The sequence below is a fragment of the Mandrillus leucophaeus genome, unplaced genomic scaffold, assembly GCF_000951045.1.
Source record: "Mandrillus leucophaeus isolate KB7577 unplaced genomic scaffold, Mleu.le_1.0 Scaffold64, whole genome shotgun sequence".
NCBI lineage: Eukaryota > Metazoa > Chordata > Mammalia > Primates > Cercopithecidae > Mandrillus > Mandrillus leucophaeus.
In genome coordinates this window covers 6,072,686-6,089,627 of record NW_012106919.1, presented here as the reverse complement: position 1 = coordinate 6,089,627, position 16,942 = coordinate 6,072,686, and the positions used below count along the sequence as shown (strand labels likewise).

The window sequence follows — 16,942 nt, the reverse complement described above, 5'->3', positions numbered from 1 at the left end:
GCTCAGCAGATCTACACCAAGTCTCTAGCAACATTTTCATTGACATAAGCTAACTCAAGCACATCTTTGGGCTTTCATTGTAACTTTGAGTGTACGTGTTATAGAGACAGGTGGTTAGTGCTAGAGCACTAGTTTCAGATGCAGCAGAACACCCTTCATTTATCACAAAGAAAATAGTATGAACTTTAATATGTAGAACAGATCAGACCATATATGCTGTAATTGAAGTTTCCCTTCTGCTACCCTCCACAGGAACCTGAGCTCCACAGAACTCAATGAAAAAGCAACTGTAACAGAAGAGATACGTACGTTATATTCTCTGTTTACTTTGTTTATGTTTATGTCTGAATTTACTTTGAAACGCTTCAGCATTGGCAGTGTGATTTGCTTGTGTATGTTATTTAGATGTAATCTGCACCCAAGGGATGATCACTTGCTGTAATTGGGAATGCGTACTCCAGGGATGGTTAGTTAATATTTACCAAAGTAGCAGACAACACAGAAAATGAGAGCCAAGTGAAAGGGGAAACCCCTTATAAAATCATCAGATCTTGTGAGACGTATTTACTACCACGAGAACAGTATGGGGGAACCGCCCCATGATTCAATTATCTCCCACCAGGTCCCTCCTACAATATGTAGGAACTATGGGAGCTGCAATTCAAGATGAGGTTTGGGTGGGGACACAGCCAAACCATATCACCCGATAACAAGGTTAAGAAGGAGGAAGAGCCAATATCTTCACCTCATCAAGGTTGGATCCAACTTTTGTGGGGCCTGAGACTTACATACCTTCAGGGTCTTCTCTGAAAAAGATGTATTAAAAATTATAAATACAAAATTAGCGATGAAAATGAATACAGAATGAGAAAAAAAGACTTCAATTTTTTTTTTCTTTTTGAGATGGAGTCTCACTTTGTCTCCCAGGCTGGACTGCAGTGGCGCGATCTCAGCTCACTGCAACCTCTGCCTCCAGGGTTCAAGCAATTCGCCTGCCTTAGCCTCCCGAGTAGCTGGAATTACAGGCTTGCACCACCATGCCTGGATAATTTTTGTATTTTTAGTAGAGACGGGGTTTCACCATGTTGGCGGCTGATCTTGAACTCCTGACCTCAGGTGATTCACCTGCTGTGCCCTCCCAACATGCTGGGATTACAGGCGTGAGCCACTGTGCCCGGCCAATGACTTCAAATATTGAAAAGTTTACAAATACCACAAAAATCCCCCAAATAACATAATATTTCTATTAATTAATGGTTGATATGGCTGTGTAATACATTTTCTTACTTTTTTGCTGCGTCCTCCTTGATGGCCTCTTCATGTCACCACCATGTGGTAATACTTTCTATAGAGAGAATAAAATAATTCAGTGCTTCCTCTAACTTGGTTGATCAAAATTTTTTCCATGTTAATTTTTAAGATTCATAAAACATGCAACTTCAATAGACAAGTTCACTCTTTGTAGTTCTTCCACAAGGTTGTGCACTATAAACAGAAAAATTCTGATGAATTTAGTTTTGCATAATATCTTCACAAAAGAAAACATCATGGAGTGTTTATAATTGTATACACTGCATATAAAGCACACTCCTGACAGAATGCCCTTTACTAGAAATGGATGAGAACAGAATCCTCCACTAGGAATTGTTTATGTCTTGATGGAAAGACACTTCCAGAGATTAGTTTCTGGCTTTGCACAATTAAAACCTTGTTTCTTCCCCTCTCCCTGTAAGGATCCAGTGCTGGGTGCCATAGCATAGGTTCATGCTCATAGGTGCTCTGGTTCCGTATCTTCCTGTTATATCACTCGGTAAGTTTGCCCCGTGGGTGGTAAGAATATTCCTGCACAGGACAGCTAGGAATAAGTTAACTATACATGGAAATGTCTGCAAACCACATAAATACCTCCTACTAAACCGCAGCTAAATGTATCACCAACTCAACTTTCCTTAACTAGATCCCCAAAATGCTTACGGTCACTCCCCACCGCCTGAAAGGGGAGACTGGCTGAAAGAAATTCATAATGGAAAGAGAGAGTGCCTTATTCCATTGTAGTTCAAATCTGTCCTTGGCAAAATTTATAAAACCATCTACCATGTAAACAGATGGCTGGGGACCCTCCCAGGGCCTTGGAAGTGGTCCATCACATGAGAGCTCTGCTATTTAGCTTCGTTTGTTTCGTAATACAATGCCTCTCCACCAAACTATAGAGGGTCACCAATATTTACCTTGGGAACAGCCAGTTGAATTAGGTGGGTTTGCAACAAAGGGAATAAATGAAAGACAGGCTTTTTCTATTTATAAGCTTCTGCTTATAATCATCAGCAAAACAGTCACACATAAAATAACTGCCAAAAACTTAACAAAACTACATGGCCAGAAGTGCAATTTAATGTAGTAGAAACGAAGTACAAATTACAACAAAGGGCAGATGAATAAAGAGGGTGAATGGATTAATCATAGGGTGTTTTCTGGAAAAGGTGAGTTTGAAAGAGCTTTTGTATGGAGTGAGGCATAGAAAGAAGGGGAAAATGCATTTGAGGAAGGCCTGAAAGGTCTAAATACACTGAAGAACATCAAATTGTATACAGGAATCAGCTGAAAATTGACTGGAAAGGAGTGTTCATGAAAAACAGCATAAAATTAAATTTTAATAAGACTGTTTATGGTCAGAACGAAGTAACTAGTGCACATCTAGTCCACCAAGTGTCAGCAACTAGAAAATTAAACAAAAATATTAATATCTGAAATAGTTATTTTCAGTTATTGAACAACAGGCATTTCAGGCATGAGATCTCAGAGAGAAGACAAACAAGTGAGGTGAGCCCTACCATAGCCCTAGCCTTTTATTTCAATGCATTTTCTGGACCAGTTGCAGGAAAGGGGAATTCAGAGTATGGCAGTCTCATTGACTCAAAAAGTCAGAGACTGGAGTTCAGGAAGCCTGAGGCATCTGGATGGAACTTGTGAGACACAGTAGCAGAATGAAAGAGCAACACAGAATAAGTTCCAGAAATCTGCAGAGGATCCTCTTGAATCTTTGGCTAAATAATAAGATGCACATGTTTAAGGTGAAACTCCATAAACCCCGGGAAATAATAATGATTAAGGAAAGATAAATTACGGGGAACTATAAACTGAGCAACTACCAGAGCTTGCACAGGACTGGGAGATATTTGAGTTCAGCTCAGCCAGAATGGGAAGACCTCATTGAGTACTTGCTGCATTCAGGTGAAATCCTGGAAAGAGTATGTCTTACTAGTAGGGCTAAACCAGTCCTAGAGCAAAAGATACTCTAGACTCTTTCTAAAAAAGCCTCAAAGGGATAAAGCTGATCTGAAATTAATTTAATCTATTGCAAGAGCAAAAATCAATAATTTGTAAAGAAACACAAGAAAGTTTAGGCTAACAATGGAATATTCGCAATAGCCAGAATCCAGTCAAAATTATTAGACATGCCATAAACAAAAAATGTAACCCATAATGAAAGGGAAAATCAGACAATAGAAGCAGATCTAGAAATGACAAAGATGGAATTAGCAAACAAGGGCGTTAAAACAACGATTATAGATTTGTTCAAGCAATTAAGGGAAAACACGAACATAATAAGTAAGTAAATGGAAATCATTAAAAGAAACAGGCCAGGCACAGTGGGTCATGCCTGTAATCCCAGAACTTTGGGAGGCCAAGGCAGGTGGATCACCTGAGAGGTCAGGCGTTCAAGACCAGCCTGGCCAATATAGTAAAACTCTGTCTCTACTAAAAATAGAAAAAAATAGCCAGGCGTGGTGGCAGGCACCTATTAATTCCAGCTACTTGGGAGACTGAGGCAGAAGAATCGCTTGCACCTGGGAGGCAGAGGTTGCAGTGAGCCAAGATCACACCATTGCACTCCGACTTGGGCAACAAGAGTGAAACTCCATCTCAAAGAACAAAAACAAAAACAAAAACAAAAACAAAAAACAGAAAAAGAAACAAATCAGCCATCTAAAGCTAAAAAACATCCCAATATCTAAAACAAAAAGCCCACTAGGCAGATTTAAAGGCAGATTCTACATTATAGAAGAAAAAAATTAATAAAAGATGTATTATATCAACCCTAGAACAAACTATTTAAAAAGTTATAGCTAATAAGACAATAGTGAAAATAAAATGAAATAATAAATTTTTTAATTCAAAAGAAGGGAGAGAGAAAGGAAAACAAAACGAAAGAAAAACTGAAACCAATAAGTCAATAGTTAACTGATTTAACACAGCCACATTAAGAATTGTATTAGGTAAAAATGGACCAAAATCATCTATTAAGAGATACCATTATACTTGGTAGAAAAGTATAATAGGACCAAAATCATCTATTAAGAGATACTATTACACCTGGTAGAAAAGCAACATCCAACTATTTGTTTTCTACGAGGCTTAGTTTTTTAATACAAAGATACATATAGGTAAAAGTTAAAGAACAGAAGAAGACATACCAGGCAAATATTAATTATAAAGCTAGAGTGGCTACTTTGATATCAGACAAAGTAGACTTCATGATAAGAAATATTTCCAGATTAAAGGGAAATATTTCATCATAAAAAAGGGTCAATTGATCAAGAATATTTACAACAGTCAATGTATGTGCACCTAATAATAAAGTTTGAAAATACACAAAGAAAAAACTGACAGAACTGAAAGAAAAAACACACAAATACAAAAGTATAGTCTGAGATTTTTAATACTCCTCTCTCAGTAGTTGATAGAACAAAAGGGCACAAAAGTTAGAAAGTATATGGAGGTCTTGAACAACACCATCAAACAATCAAACTTAATTGATATTTATGGAATACTCCAGACAGCCAACTATGAAACACACACTCCTTGTAAGTGAAAATAGAACATTTATCTTAGAGGACACAGAGGGCACATAATTGGCCATAAAATACGTTTCAATAAATTTAAAGATATTCAAACCCTATACAGAGTATGTTCTCTGACCAGACCACAACGGAACTACATTAAAAAACAAGAAGAAAAAAATCTACAAAATCCACAAATATTTGAAAATTAAACAACGAACTTTAAAATAACCTATGGATAAGGTCAGAAAATATTTTGCGAAATTAGAAAATACGTTGAACAAAATAGATTGGATAGATATAGATAGATAGATAGATAGATAGATAGATAGATAGATAGATAGATAGATAGATGTGGATACAGTTAAAGAAGTACTTAGACAGAAATTAACAACTTTAATGCTTACATTAGAAGAAAAAAAGTTTAAAAATCAATGCCCTAAGCTTCTACCTTATGAAACTGGAAAACAACAGCAAAATAAACTTCAAGTAAATAGAAGAAAGGAAATAATAAACATAAAAAAGGAAATCAGTACAACAGAAAATATGCAAATAGCAAAGAAAACTGATAAATCCAAACATTCATTCTTTGAAAAAAAATTCAATGAAGAAAATAAACTTCTAGTGGGCAAAGGATATGAACAGACACTTCTTAAAAGAAGACATTTATGTGGCAAAAAAAAAATATTAATAAAAGCTCAACATCACTGATCATTAGAGAAATGCAAATCAAAACCACAATGTGATACCATCTCATGCCAGTCAGAATGGTGATTATTAAAAAGTCAAGAAACAATAGATGCTGGTGAGGCTGTGGAGAAATAGGAATGCTTTTACACTGTTGGGAATGCAAATTACTTAAAACATTGTGGAAGACAGTGTGACAATGCCTGAAGGATCTAGAACCAGAAATACCATTTGACCCAGCAATCCCATTACTGGGTATATACCCAAAGGAATACAAATCATTCTACTATAAAGACACATGTACACATGTTTATTGCAGCACTATTTACAATAGCAAAGACATGGAACCAACCAATCCAAATGCCCATCAGTGACAGACTGGATAAAGAAAATGTGGTACATATACACTATGGAATACTATGCAGCAATAAAAAGGAATGAGATTAATGTCCTTTGCAGGGACATGGATGAAACTGGAAGCCATCATCCTCAGTAAAACTAACACAGGAACAGAAAAGCAAACACCACACGTTCTCACTCATAAGTGGGAGTTGAACAATGAGAACACATAGACACAGGAAGGAGAACAACACTCACCGGGGCCAGTCAGGGGGATGGGGGGCAAGAGGAGGGAGAGCATTAGGACAAATAGCTCATGCATAAGGGGCTTAAAACCTAGATGACGGGTTGCTAGGTGAAGCAAACCACCCTGGTATACGTATACCTATGTAACAAACCTACATGTTCTCCACTTGTATCCCAGAACTTAAAGTAAAATTTAAAAAATTTTAAAAAAGAAAGTAAAAACTATCTTCTGCTTTTTGTAGTCCCTCCCCCACCACACTCCCAACACTATGACAGTCAATTCCAAGCTAATGTTTGATGAATGAAAAAAATCCTCAATATAAGCTTTGTTTTCCATTAAAGAGAAAACAACCCCTAAAAATAAAAAATAAACTTCTACCAGCAAGACAGATAAAGAAAAAAAAAGTAAAAACACAAAAATAAATATTAATAATGAAAGAAGGAACAGCATTATAAGTCTTATAGACATTAAAAAATAAAAAGGGGATATTATGAACCACTTATGCCAACCAATTAAAAAGTTTAGTTGAAATGGATAATTCCTTTGAAAACATGAATAACTCAAATTGACACAAGAAGAAATAGAAAATCTCATCAATTCTATGTTAAGCCTAAATAAATTGGATTTATAACTTAAACTCTTCTGACAAAGTGGACTCTGGGCCTAGATAGATTAAATAATGAATTCTATCAAACATCTAAAAAGGAAATAATATCAGTCTTAAGCAAAATCTTTCAGAAAATAGAGGGGGAAGAAATACTTTCTAACTCCTTTTATGAAGTCACCATTATTCTAACAACAAAACCAGACAAAGACATTAAAAGAAAATTATAGTCTAATTCCTTATGAACATAGCATAGAGAAAAAATTCTTAACAAACTATTAGCAACTAGAATCCAGAAATATAATTAAAATGATAATACATCATGACTGAATGGAGTTTATTCCAGGCATGCAAGGCTATTTAACATTTGAAAATCAATCATTGTCATTCATCGCATTAACAGAATAAAAAAGAAAAATCCTATGATCATTTACAATAATGCAGAAAAATCATCTGATGAAATTCAGTACCTTGTTACGATTTTTAAAACTCAGTAAACTAGGAATAAAAGACAACTATCTTAACCTAATAAAGGAATCAATGAAAAACGTGAGCGAATACTGTAAATTAATATTGAAAGACTCAACATTTTCCCATTAATATTGAGATCCAGGCAAGAATGTTTGTTTTTTATCTTCCATTCAACATTATATTGGTGTCCCACCAGTAAAATAACACCTACAAAATAAAATAAAATCTTATAGATTAGAAAAACAGAAGTTAAACTTTTTTTATTCACATAGTACACAATTTTCTTTTCTTTTCTTTTCTTCTTTTAGTTAATAGAGATGGGGTCTTGCTGTGTTGCCCAAGTTGGTCTCAAACTCGTGGCCTCAAGCAATCCTCCCACCTCAGCCTCCCAAAGTGCTAAGATTACAGGCATGAGCCACCATGCCCAGTCATATACATAATTTTCTATCTAGAAAATACTAACAAGTCTATCCTGAATGTCTACTATGTTAATAAGTGAATCTAGTAAGGTTGTAGAATACAAAGTTAACAGAAAAAATTGTATTTCTGTATTCAAGCAACAAATAAGTGAGACATTAAAATGTAAAACATCATTTACAATAGCATCAGAAATAGATAATATTTTGGAATTAATTTAACCAAGCATGTATAGAACCTATGCTAAAAACTACAAAAAAAACTACTGAAAGAAATTAAAGACCTTTGGAAAATGGAGAGACATACCCGTTTGTGAATTGGAAAATTCAATATTGTTATGCTGTCAATTCTCATCACATTGATCTACAGATTACATGCAACCCCAATCAAAATCCCAGCAGGCATTTTTTCTTTAACCATTTTTTATACTGAACCTAAAATTTGTAAAAAATAAAAATAACCTACGTTAGCCAAAACAATTTTGAAAAAGAAGTTCAAAACTGAAGGACTTAATTTGATATCAAGACTTACTTTAAAGCTACAGTAATCAATGTGCAATGTATTGCCTCTGGCTGCTTCCTCATTATGATGGTAGAGTTGAGTAGTTATAACAGGGACCATATGGCCCAGAAGGCCTAAAATCCTATCTGGCCTTTTACAGAAAGAGTTTGCTGACCTCTATCATAGATGATGCTCATATGTAAGACACTACTATCTATAATTCCTGGTCTACCAGGTATTATTCCACCACTTTCTCTGTTATTCATTATAGCATATTAAAGTGCAGATAACGGAAAATAATTTTAGAAATAATCTTTAATCCCTTCGAATATATTTAAAATCAAAATTGTTCATAGATTTTGGCACTTTACAGTTAATAATACGTTATCTGCAACATCCCTTACAACTGTGTACAAAGCCATAGTGGAAAACCAGTCCTACCAGGATGAAGATAATTACACATTAAATTTGTATTGTATGTAAATATGTATAGGAGGCATTGTAAGCATTATTTGACCCGTTTTTTAAATGAGGAGGCTGACTGGCAAATGCATCTATTAGAGCCTGCAGAAAGTGAGGAAGGCATGGTTAGGAAAAACAGACCTACTGGACAGTGGAATTAATAGGTTGAAATTGGTAATAGATTGGACATAGGTAATGAAGACAAGAAAGTATTGGAAAAGTAATTTTGAGAGTTGTTGTGAATCTGGGTTTCTAGACAGGGTTGCCATTGACCTGGTAGGAAAATTGTGAAAAAACATTTATTTCGCCACTGAGAGCAGATTGATTATGTGTTCCCTTTCTAATTGCTTAAAGTGGTGCTTTCCAAATTAATGGACTTACTAAGTACCCGGTCATCTTGTTAGAATGCAGATTCTGATTCAGCAGTTTTGGGATAAGGCCCAAGATTCTGCGTTTCCAATCAGCTTCCAGGTAATTTTCATGTGACTGGTTCAGGAACCACACTTTTTAAGAAAGGCATTAAATGTGACTAAAGGAAATCCAAGTGTAGATTTCTTCTGGAAGGTAAGAGGAGGGTGCTGACGGGGAATACTGTTTATGCAGTTGGAAAGAAGCTATCTATTTGTCTTCTCTAGAGGCAAGATACAAAACTAAGGGCCTGTAATCTTGAGGAGATTCTCAGCGCAGAGAAGAGAAGGCTCTAGAACAATCAAGGAGACAGAATAAGAGCCATCAGAAAAATAGAAAAACCAGGAGCATTTAGTGTCATTAAGGAATCCTATGGAATACTGAATGTCAAGGAGTCAGTCAATGAATTCCAACATGCAACTCCGTCATCACACCATCTTTTCTGGCCCCCTTTCTTTGCCTTCTTTGGTCTTTTTTCCAGCTCTCTCTAGAATGTAGTAGATGCTTACTGGATTGTCTGTCCAAAGCTTCCCCACTCCATTTTTTTTTTTTTTTTTGGTAAAGCCACCCATCATCAACACGACTACCGTAAGAGCTGCCATGTTTTTATATGACGCTCGGTCCTCTTTCTACAGTTGATTGGTCCAGGCATGGACACCTGATCCCAGCTCAACCAATCAAAAATTTCTTCTTCTGGGATTATTCAAAATAGGATTCTACAGAGACAAAAGTTGTCAGGTGCAAAACAGTCTTTATAATAGGAGAAGTCGTTAGGCACAAAATCTACTAGTCCTAATATGCAGCCATGTTAGGAGCCAGCACAGAGAAAAAGTAAAGACAGGTGATGGAAGACAGTCCTAGCAGCATTCCAGTTTTTGTTCCAACTGTTCCCGAGCCCAACTACTTTCGTTCCTTTCCCATGATTTGGTTATTCAATGTTCCCTTCAGTGACCCAGAAAATTCCCCCTATTGCCTAAGTGAGTTTGAGTCACTTGCAACAGAATCCTGACTAATACATGGCAAACCTTATCCCCACTCATTTTGTCTTATACAGCATCTTCCTTTGGGTCCCTGCACGCTGTTGACTGCAGCTTTCCCAGGTTTTTCCTTAGAATGACACCAGGCCAAAACCAGCTGCTGGGCAAGGACCATAAACCCCAGTGCTGGTCTTGGTGGATGTTAATGGGTCACTGAACACCAGTGTACCAAGTCGATGTGTTCATGGCAACAGCCAAAAAGAGCCCACAAAAGTCTAATCTTTGGCACACTGGGGGCTTCACTGGCAGATTGTTAAGACCCTGGGGGCAAAACTTAATTTGCATAAGTATTTGCAATGCACAATTACCTTTTTATTCATTTAGACTAAATTAAATTCATTTTGGAATCTCCAAAGTTATTGCTGTTGACTTCTCTTCCCTTACTTCACGTTCTAGGTATATTTCCCCAAAACCGAAAGCCATTTTCATCTCTAGTTTTCTGGATGCCTCAGATCCCAGGTGAGGTTTTATCCCGCCACAGTTCTTTAAGATTAGCAAAATAAATTAACTCCTTAACTGCTGGGAAATTTAAACAACAAAAAAACTGCTGTTTTGCAAAAATGCGAATATTATTAGTATTCCCTACTCTCTTCCTTACTCCCAACACACACACACACACACACACACAGGCACGCACACAGGCCTGGCTGCACTCGAGAAGCCCATTCCCACCACCCCTTCTGCAGACAGAAATGCTGGCATTCGTAAGCTGTCACACTGAGGAAGACAGCAGCTGTGTTATTCCATGATTTATAGAACAGATTTGCATTTCCTTGCCTTTGAAGCTTGCCTATAATCTGCCACATAAATATTTGAAAGACAGGATGGTGGAAACAGACCTAAGCAGCTTAATCGAACACTTGGCAGGTAGAGGACTCGGGCTGGTGTTCATTTCAAACACCCCCATTGCCCCGAGGCCTCTTGGTGTGTGTATGCAAAATTGAAATTCAATGTTTAAACCCAAACCTACAGTCACAATTCCACTTGAAGAAAAAGTCAGAAGAATGCCCCTCTGAAAGGAGGTTTTGTTTCGTCTGGTCTCCTGAGGCAAAAGCCCAGTAGTCTTCCTTAAATTCTGCTCCAGGAAGCAGGAAGCAGGGAGCATAAGTGTCTCAGCCACTCCAGAAGCCCCAGGTGTGCTCATGCAGGGACAGGAGCTCTGCCTTGCCTCACAGAGGCCCTGAGGCCACAGAGAGGCACTTTCACCAGGGAGCAGGTACATTCCTGTCCTGGAGACCAGTCATAGCTCTGGCTGCTCCATAGAACCAGGATTCCCTGGTAGAGGATCAGGCAAACCTTCAATTTTCCATGCATCCACCTTTGTGCAGCTTTTCACAAAATACGGTATGGAGAACACTTTCTGGAGTTCATGTTAAATGGCCACAGTCGCAGTGCTTTTTTTTTTTTTTTTTTTGAGACAGAGTCTCACTCTGTTGTTGCCCAGGCTGGAGTGCAGTGGCACGATCTTGGTTCACTGCAAGCTCTGCCTCCCAGCTTCAAGCCGTTCTCCTGCCTCAGCCTCCTGAGTAGCTGGGACTACAGGCACCCACCACCACTCCCGGCTAATTTTTTTTTTTTTTTTTTTTTAGTAGAGATGGGGTTTCACTGTGTTAGGCAGGATGGTCTTGATCTCCTGACCTCATGATCTGCCCGCCTCGGCCTCCCAAAGTGCTGGGATTACAGGCGTGAGCCACCATGCCTGGCCAACAGTCACAGTGCTTTTTAGCCCATTATAAGCTGTAAGTCCTGCAGGAAAAATAAAAATCTAAGTTGATTTAACCTAATTATTTAAGTGGAAAATATGCACTTTTATTTTTGCAGTAGTTCTATTAATATACTATTGGAGAATTAAAATACTGAAAATTGGCTAGGTGCGGTGACTCACGCCTGTAATCCCAGCACTTTGGGAGGCTGAGGCAGGCAGATCACCTGAGGTCGGAAGTTCGAGACCAGCCTGACCAACATGCAGAGACCCCCGTCTCCACTAAAAATAGAAAATTAACTGGGCATGGTGGCAGGCACCTGTAATCCCAGCTACTTGGGAGGCTGAGGCAGTAGAATTGCTTGAACCTGGGAGGCGGAGGTTGCGGTGAGCTGAGATTGCGCCATCGCACTGCAGCCTGGGCAACAGGAGCGAAACTCCGTCTCACAAAAAAAAAAAGGAAAATTATGTCCTAATCTGATTCAATAAATATATGTCGACGCCCCATATGTGCTCAAGGAGGCTAGCCACAAAGGTGTCTTCACGCTCAAGACAGCCCAAGAATGCCACTCATGGCCTAGGCATCTTATCAGAAGTTCTACAAGGTAGAGGGTGGGCAGGGGAACAGAAAGAAGAGGCTTTTGAATGTGAAGGACCTTTTATAAAATTCAAAAACAACAAGGGCAGAAGGCACAGTGAATGGAGACCCAGACTCAAAGTCAGGAGATACGGTCAGTCCAGCTCTGCCATGAGGTCCATGTTCTTAGTTCAACCACTTCACCTCTCTGGGCCTCTGTTTTCTCATCTGCAAAATGAAGCAGTTGACCTAATAACGTCCAGAGTTTCTTTCATACTGATATTCTATAGCAGGCTGGGGCTAAATTTAGATTTAGGTTTGTCCAAATGATGGAATGACCTCTTTTCCCATCCCTTCCCAGGTTCTACCTGGATTCTGGAGCTCCAGGGAAAGAACCCGCCTGTGTCCATAACTGGGGTCCCTGGTGCCTGCAGAACTTAGGACAGGGAGCGGGGGAGGTGGGGTGGTTAGGGACAACACCCAAACATGGACTCCTTAAGAGAAAGTTCAACCTTAAGAAGAAAGGAATCCGTCCCAGGCAGCAGCACAGTTGCAAGTCAGAGGAAGCTGCGGTTCCGGGTCATGGGTGGTGGTCTCTACTGTTATCAGCCACCCTGAAGTCAAGCAGACATCTGGGGTGTCTCACCAATCTCCCAACCCCTAGAATGCCAAACAAGCATGCTCTGAGGCCCTATAATATTATCACATGGGGGTCAGGGAGCTACTCTCCTTCAATACTTCCAAGCAAACTGCCTAGAGCCAAAAGTCCAGGAAGACTAAACACTCTGCAGATTTGAGTGAGAAATCCCCAGGGACTTCCATAGACACTGAGAGTCTCAGAAACACCTACCAGGTTGGTTTCCCGAGGCAGTGAGCCAGGGAAGGAGCACTGATGGTGATGTTACCTCATTTGGATGCTCCATGAGTCTACACGAGTTTCACAAAAGCTTCAAAGGAAAACAAGATATCAAATGAATCCATTAACAACATTCAGGGGAAAAGGCTACCTGGAAGAGGGACAAAAAGGGACCAGTTTCTAGAGGAAGCCTAGGGAAGATGCCTGATGTCACTGCTGACAGAGGAAGCAGGAGGACTCGGTACTCTCTGGACTGACCAGGCTGTGATGGGTGTGGCAGGTCAGAACTGGGCAGGATCATTAAAACCCTTGGAGAGGTTTTCACTGCAGGAAAGAAGAGCTACCAGGCCTGGAGGAGAGTAAGACTGGGAACCCAGGCTGCCAGTGAACTTATGCCCACCCAAAAACTCAGTGGCAGAAAAGTGGTAGGGATGAGTACACCAAAATGAGAATTACAGTCTCTGCCTCCTCAGCCCTGGCAGAGCTGCCATACGTGGCAGCAGCACTGTCCTGCCTCCAGGTGAAATAGGAGCCACTGGGATCACCCGCCACGCTGCAGGAGCTCTGAGGTGTACAGAACCGTGGGGAAGGGATATCAACACACATAAAGTAGTTCCATCCTTGCCTTATATCTGTCTTTTTATACCTCCGCAGATGTGGCCAAGAAAATTGCTACATAAATTGGACACTGCCCAAAGAAGCCTTTAACGCCGTTCCTGGGTTCTTTGTCAAAACCATGGTGGCTTTTCTTGTCTTCACAGAGCTGAGCCCATTGTTCTGTGGTCCCTGCAGCTGTGCCTCTGACCTGGGTGGAGCTGCAAGTCTGGGCAGGAGAGGCTTGGGAAGCTAGAGTTGTTGCTGATGATCTGTTTTCAGCTTGGGGCAGGAGCCAGGCTGGGTGCCAGAAGCAACTTTTGATCAGTCATTAGGCACAGACTTTGCTCCAGCCACACAGCCACCTCATTCCTGCCTTGGGGCCTTTGCACTCGCTGTTGGCTCTGCTTGGAGTCTTCTCTCTTGATCTGCCCCGGACTTGTTGCTCCCTACTTCATCAGATGTTACCTTCTCAGAAGGACCTTCCATGTCCACCTCCAGTGCAGGCCCTGTTCACACTCTGTCCACTGCTCTGCTGATTTCTTTATGACAGTTACGGCACTCTACAAGGATCTTGTTTATTTGTTTACATGGCCACTGTCTCTTTCCTTACTGGAACGTCTGAAACATTAGCTCCACCAGGGTCATCTGAGGGCTCCCAGGGTGACCCACACAGACCAGACCCCAGCCTGCACCCCAGGAGGCTCCTGCTCCCCACATACACAGAGCTCGCCTCAGCTTTACCTTGTAGATGAGGAAGACTTTGGCGCCCACATAAATGCCCATGTGTGTCATGACCCAGACAGCGGCGTTCATGCCTGCGAGAGGTCAGGGCAAGCCCGTCAGTCCCGTGCTGAGATGCGAGGCCCTGGACGCCTCCTCACCTCAGAGGGTGAAGTGGGGAGGCCTGGACACCCTCTCCATCTCAAAGCGCAGGGGGTGAGGGGAAGGCCTGGCAGGCGAAGGATCTTGTCTCTCTTGTTCACTACTGTCCACAACCTCCAGCACAATGCTGGGTATATAATAGATAATATCTGTTGAATGAATAAATGCACACAGCAGCAAGCTGTGTGGCTGCTTATCCAACATAACTGTATCCCTGCGCTTCTCCCTTCCTAACATAACTCCAGTCTGCTTGGCAACATGTCCTATTCATGACCACATGTTTGCCCTAAGCTGTTCATAGCATTCTCTTTCCCTGTGCTAATAACTGGTGTTTCAAAAGGACCCATGACTTAGTTCTGACCAAAACCATGAGCAGAAGTCTACTAGGTAGGGCTGGGGGTTCTAAAAGAGGCTTTCCCCTTTATAAAAAGAGAAGCAGCCACTGTCATATTATCTGGATTGGATCTGCTTAGTACAGCTGTGCCTTACTTCTCGCTCTGAGGAGAGTTACCGTGAAGAAAAATGCAACCCGATGAAGATAGCTAGGGTGGGAGTTGGAAGAAACTGGGTCTTCTATGACATTACTGAAGAAATAAATTAACCATCTCTGGAGCTTGCCTATCTCTGGATCTCTTGCTATGGGGCATAATAAATTTTCTTATTATTAAGCCATTGTGAATTGCATCTTTTGTTACTTACAGCCAAAGGCATTTGAACGATAGAGACTATGGCATACACTGTCCCTTAGTCCTGGTGGCTGCCACTGCCCTGTAGAATAGAGCCATGACTTTTATCCACCAAGTATACTGTAGGTAAACATGAGTTAATGAATTAGTTTTTTCTTTACTTCATTCATACACCCAACAAACTTCATTGAAAACTTATGTGTACAGGCACTGCACTAGGAAGAGTGATCAGAAAGGCAAGCTGCCAACCCCGAGGAAGCTCAGAGCTTAGTGGGAGGAAGACTTTTCAACAGAGAATGACAATCTAGCATGGACACACTACAGCAGAGGCATGCGGAGGTGCCACAGCAGCGGCGGAGAGCAGCAGGCACATGGCGTGAAAGAGGACAGGCAGGGGGGTAGCTAAGTTGCTTTCACAAGAGGTTGTGTCTGATCTAGTCTTGAATGAAAAGCAGGAGATGCCCAGGAGGACCAGCTGGCTGAGTCTCTCAGGAAGAGGGAACAAAAATGTCCCACATTGGAGAGTAGGCAAGACCACTTTTCACGATGGGCCAGGCACGATGCTAAGAGATTACGTAGATATTGCACCCTCAGATCCTTAACAATATGCACTCAAGGTAAATACAGTTATCCTGTGTTATAATATAGAAACCGAGGCTTCAAAGGGTCAAGGAACTTGTCCAAGGTCATACAACCAGGAAGTGGCAGAGCCAGGCTTTGAACCTAGATCTTCCAGAGCCCACATTCTGTTTACCACCCCAGCACTCCTCCTACACTAGTGGACCCTGTTAGGGAAGCATCATCTGTAGGGCAACCTAGTGTCCTGCCTGTAAAAGAGAGTACACCTCCGTGGGCAGGCGAGAGAAGAGACTGAGCACACGGGCAGGAAAAGGTGTACTCTGAGAGGGGTAGTGGTTAGGTGGGTGGGCAATGGAGAGAGCAGACAGAAAAGAGAGAATGTGGGTGGCCTGAAAACACTCGTTTCTCTTCTATTCTGTTTATTTTAACTTGAATGGCTTTACTCAGGGTCACCATCTTCTAACCTTTCCCCTTCAAATCACTCTTACAGTTAAATTATCCTGAAAATTTACCAGCCCACAAATTTTTGTTAACCAGCCTGCCACAAATATTACACAGATGGCAGAATAAATAAAATTCATTGGTAGTTACAGCTAGCCTCCCTGAAATGGTAACTGGCCCCGGGCCCACAGGGACTCAGCTTTGAGAAGACTGCCTTAAATAATGAACAGGCAGATGAAACAAACAGCCAGTCTCTGGGCACTGCATGGCACTGCAAGTTGGCACCCCAGGTCCTGCAGACACCCTCGGTTTGCAGGCTGTCTTTTTCATGAAACAAGGGGGGTATGGCAGACACCCATCATCATCATAAAATAATGGCACCAGCTAATTTCCTGAGGCTTCAAGCTCAGCAGGGAAGGATATAATATTGCAAGCTAGCAGAAGCCAAGCAAGTGGTGATACAGTAGTTCTGTTTTACATTACATTAAATGTTACTATTTCTGAAGGGAATATCTGCGGAGCACTGGTGTAACCCATAGCAACCAGCTAATAAATTGTAACTTACACTGGCTCAGCTTATTGTAGGGGTGGAGAACAGCAAGAAAAAA

At 40.8% G+C, this 16,942-nt stretch overlaps 1 protein-coding gene across 1 annotated transcript; it reads right to left on the bottom strand.

Moving 5' to 3' along the window:
- Positions 1 to 202: 202 nt before the first annotated feature.
- LOC105554406 (chromosome unknown open reading frame, human C1orf137) lies at positions 203 to 14,559 on the bottom strand. Its single transcript, XM_012000864.1, is given in 5 exon segments — positions 203 to 287; positions 746 to 801; positions 13,144 to 13,240; positions 13,796 to 13,972; positions 14,357 to 14,559. Coding segments are annotated over 5 exon segments (618 nt in total).
- Positions 14,560 to 16,942: the final 2,383 nt, after the last annotated feature.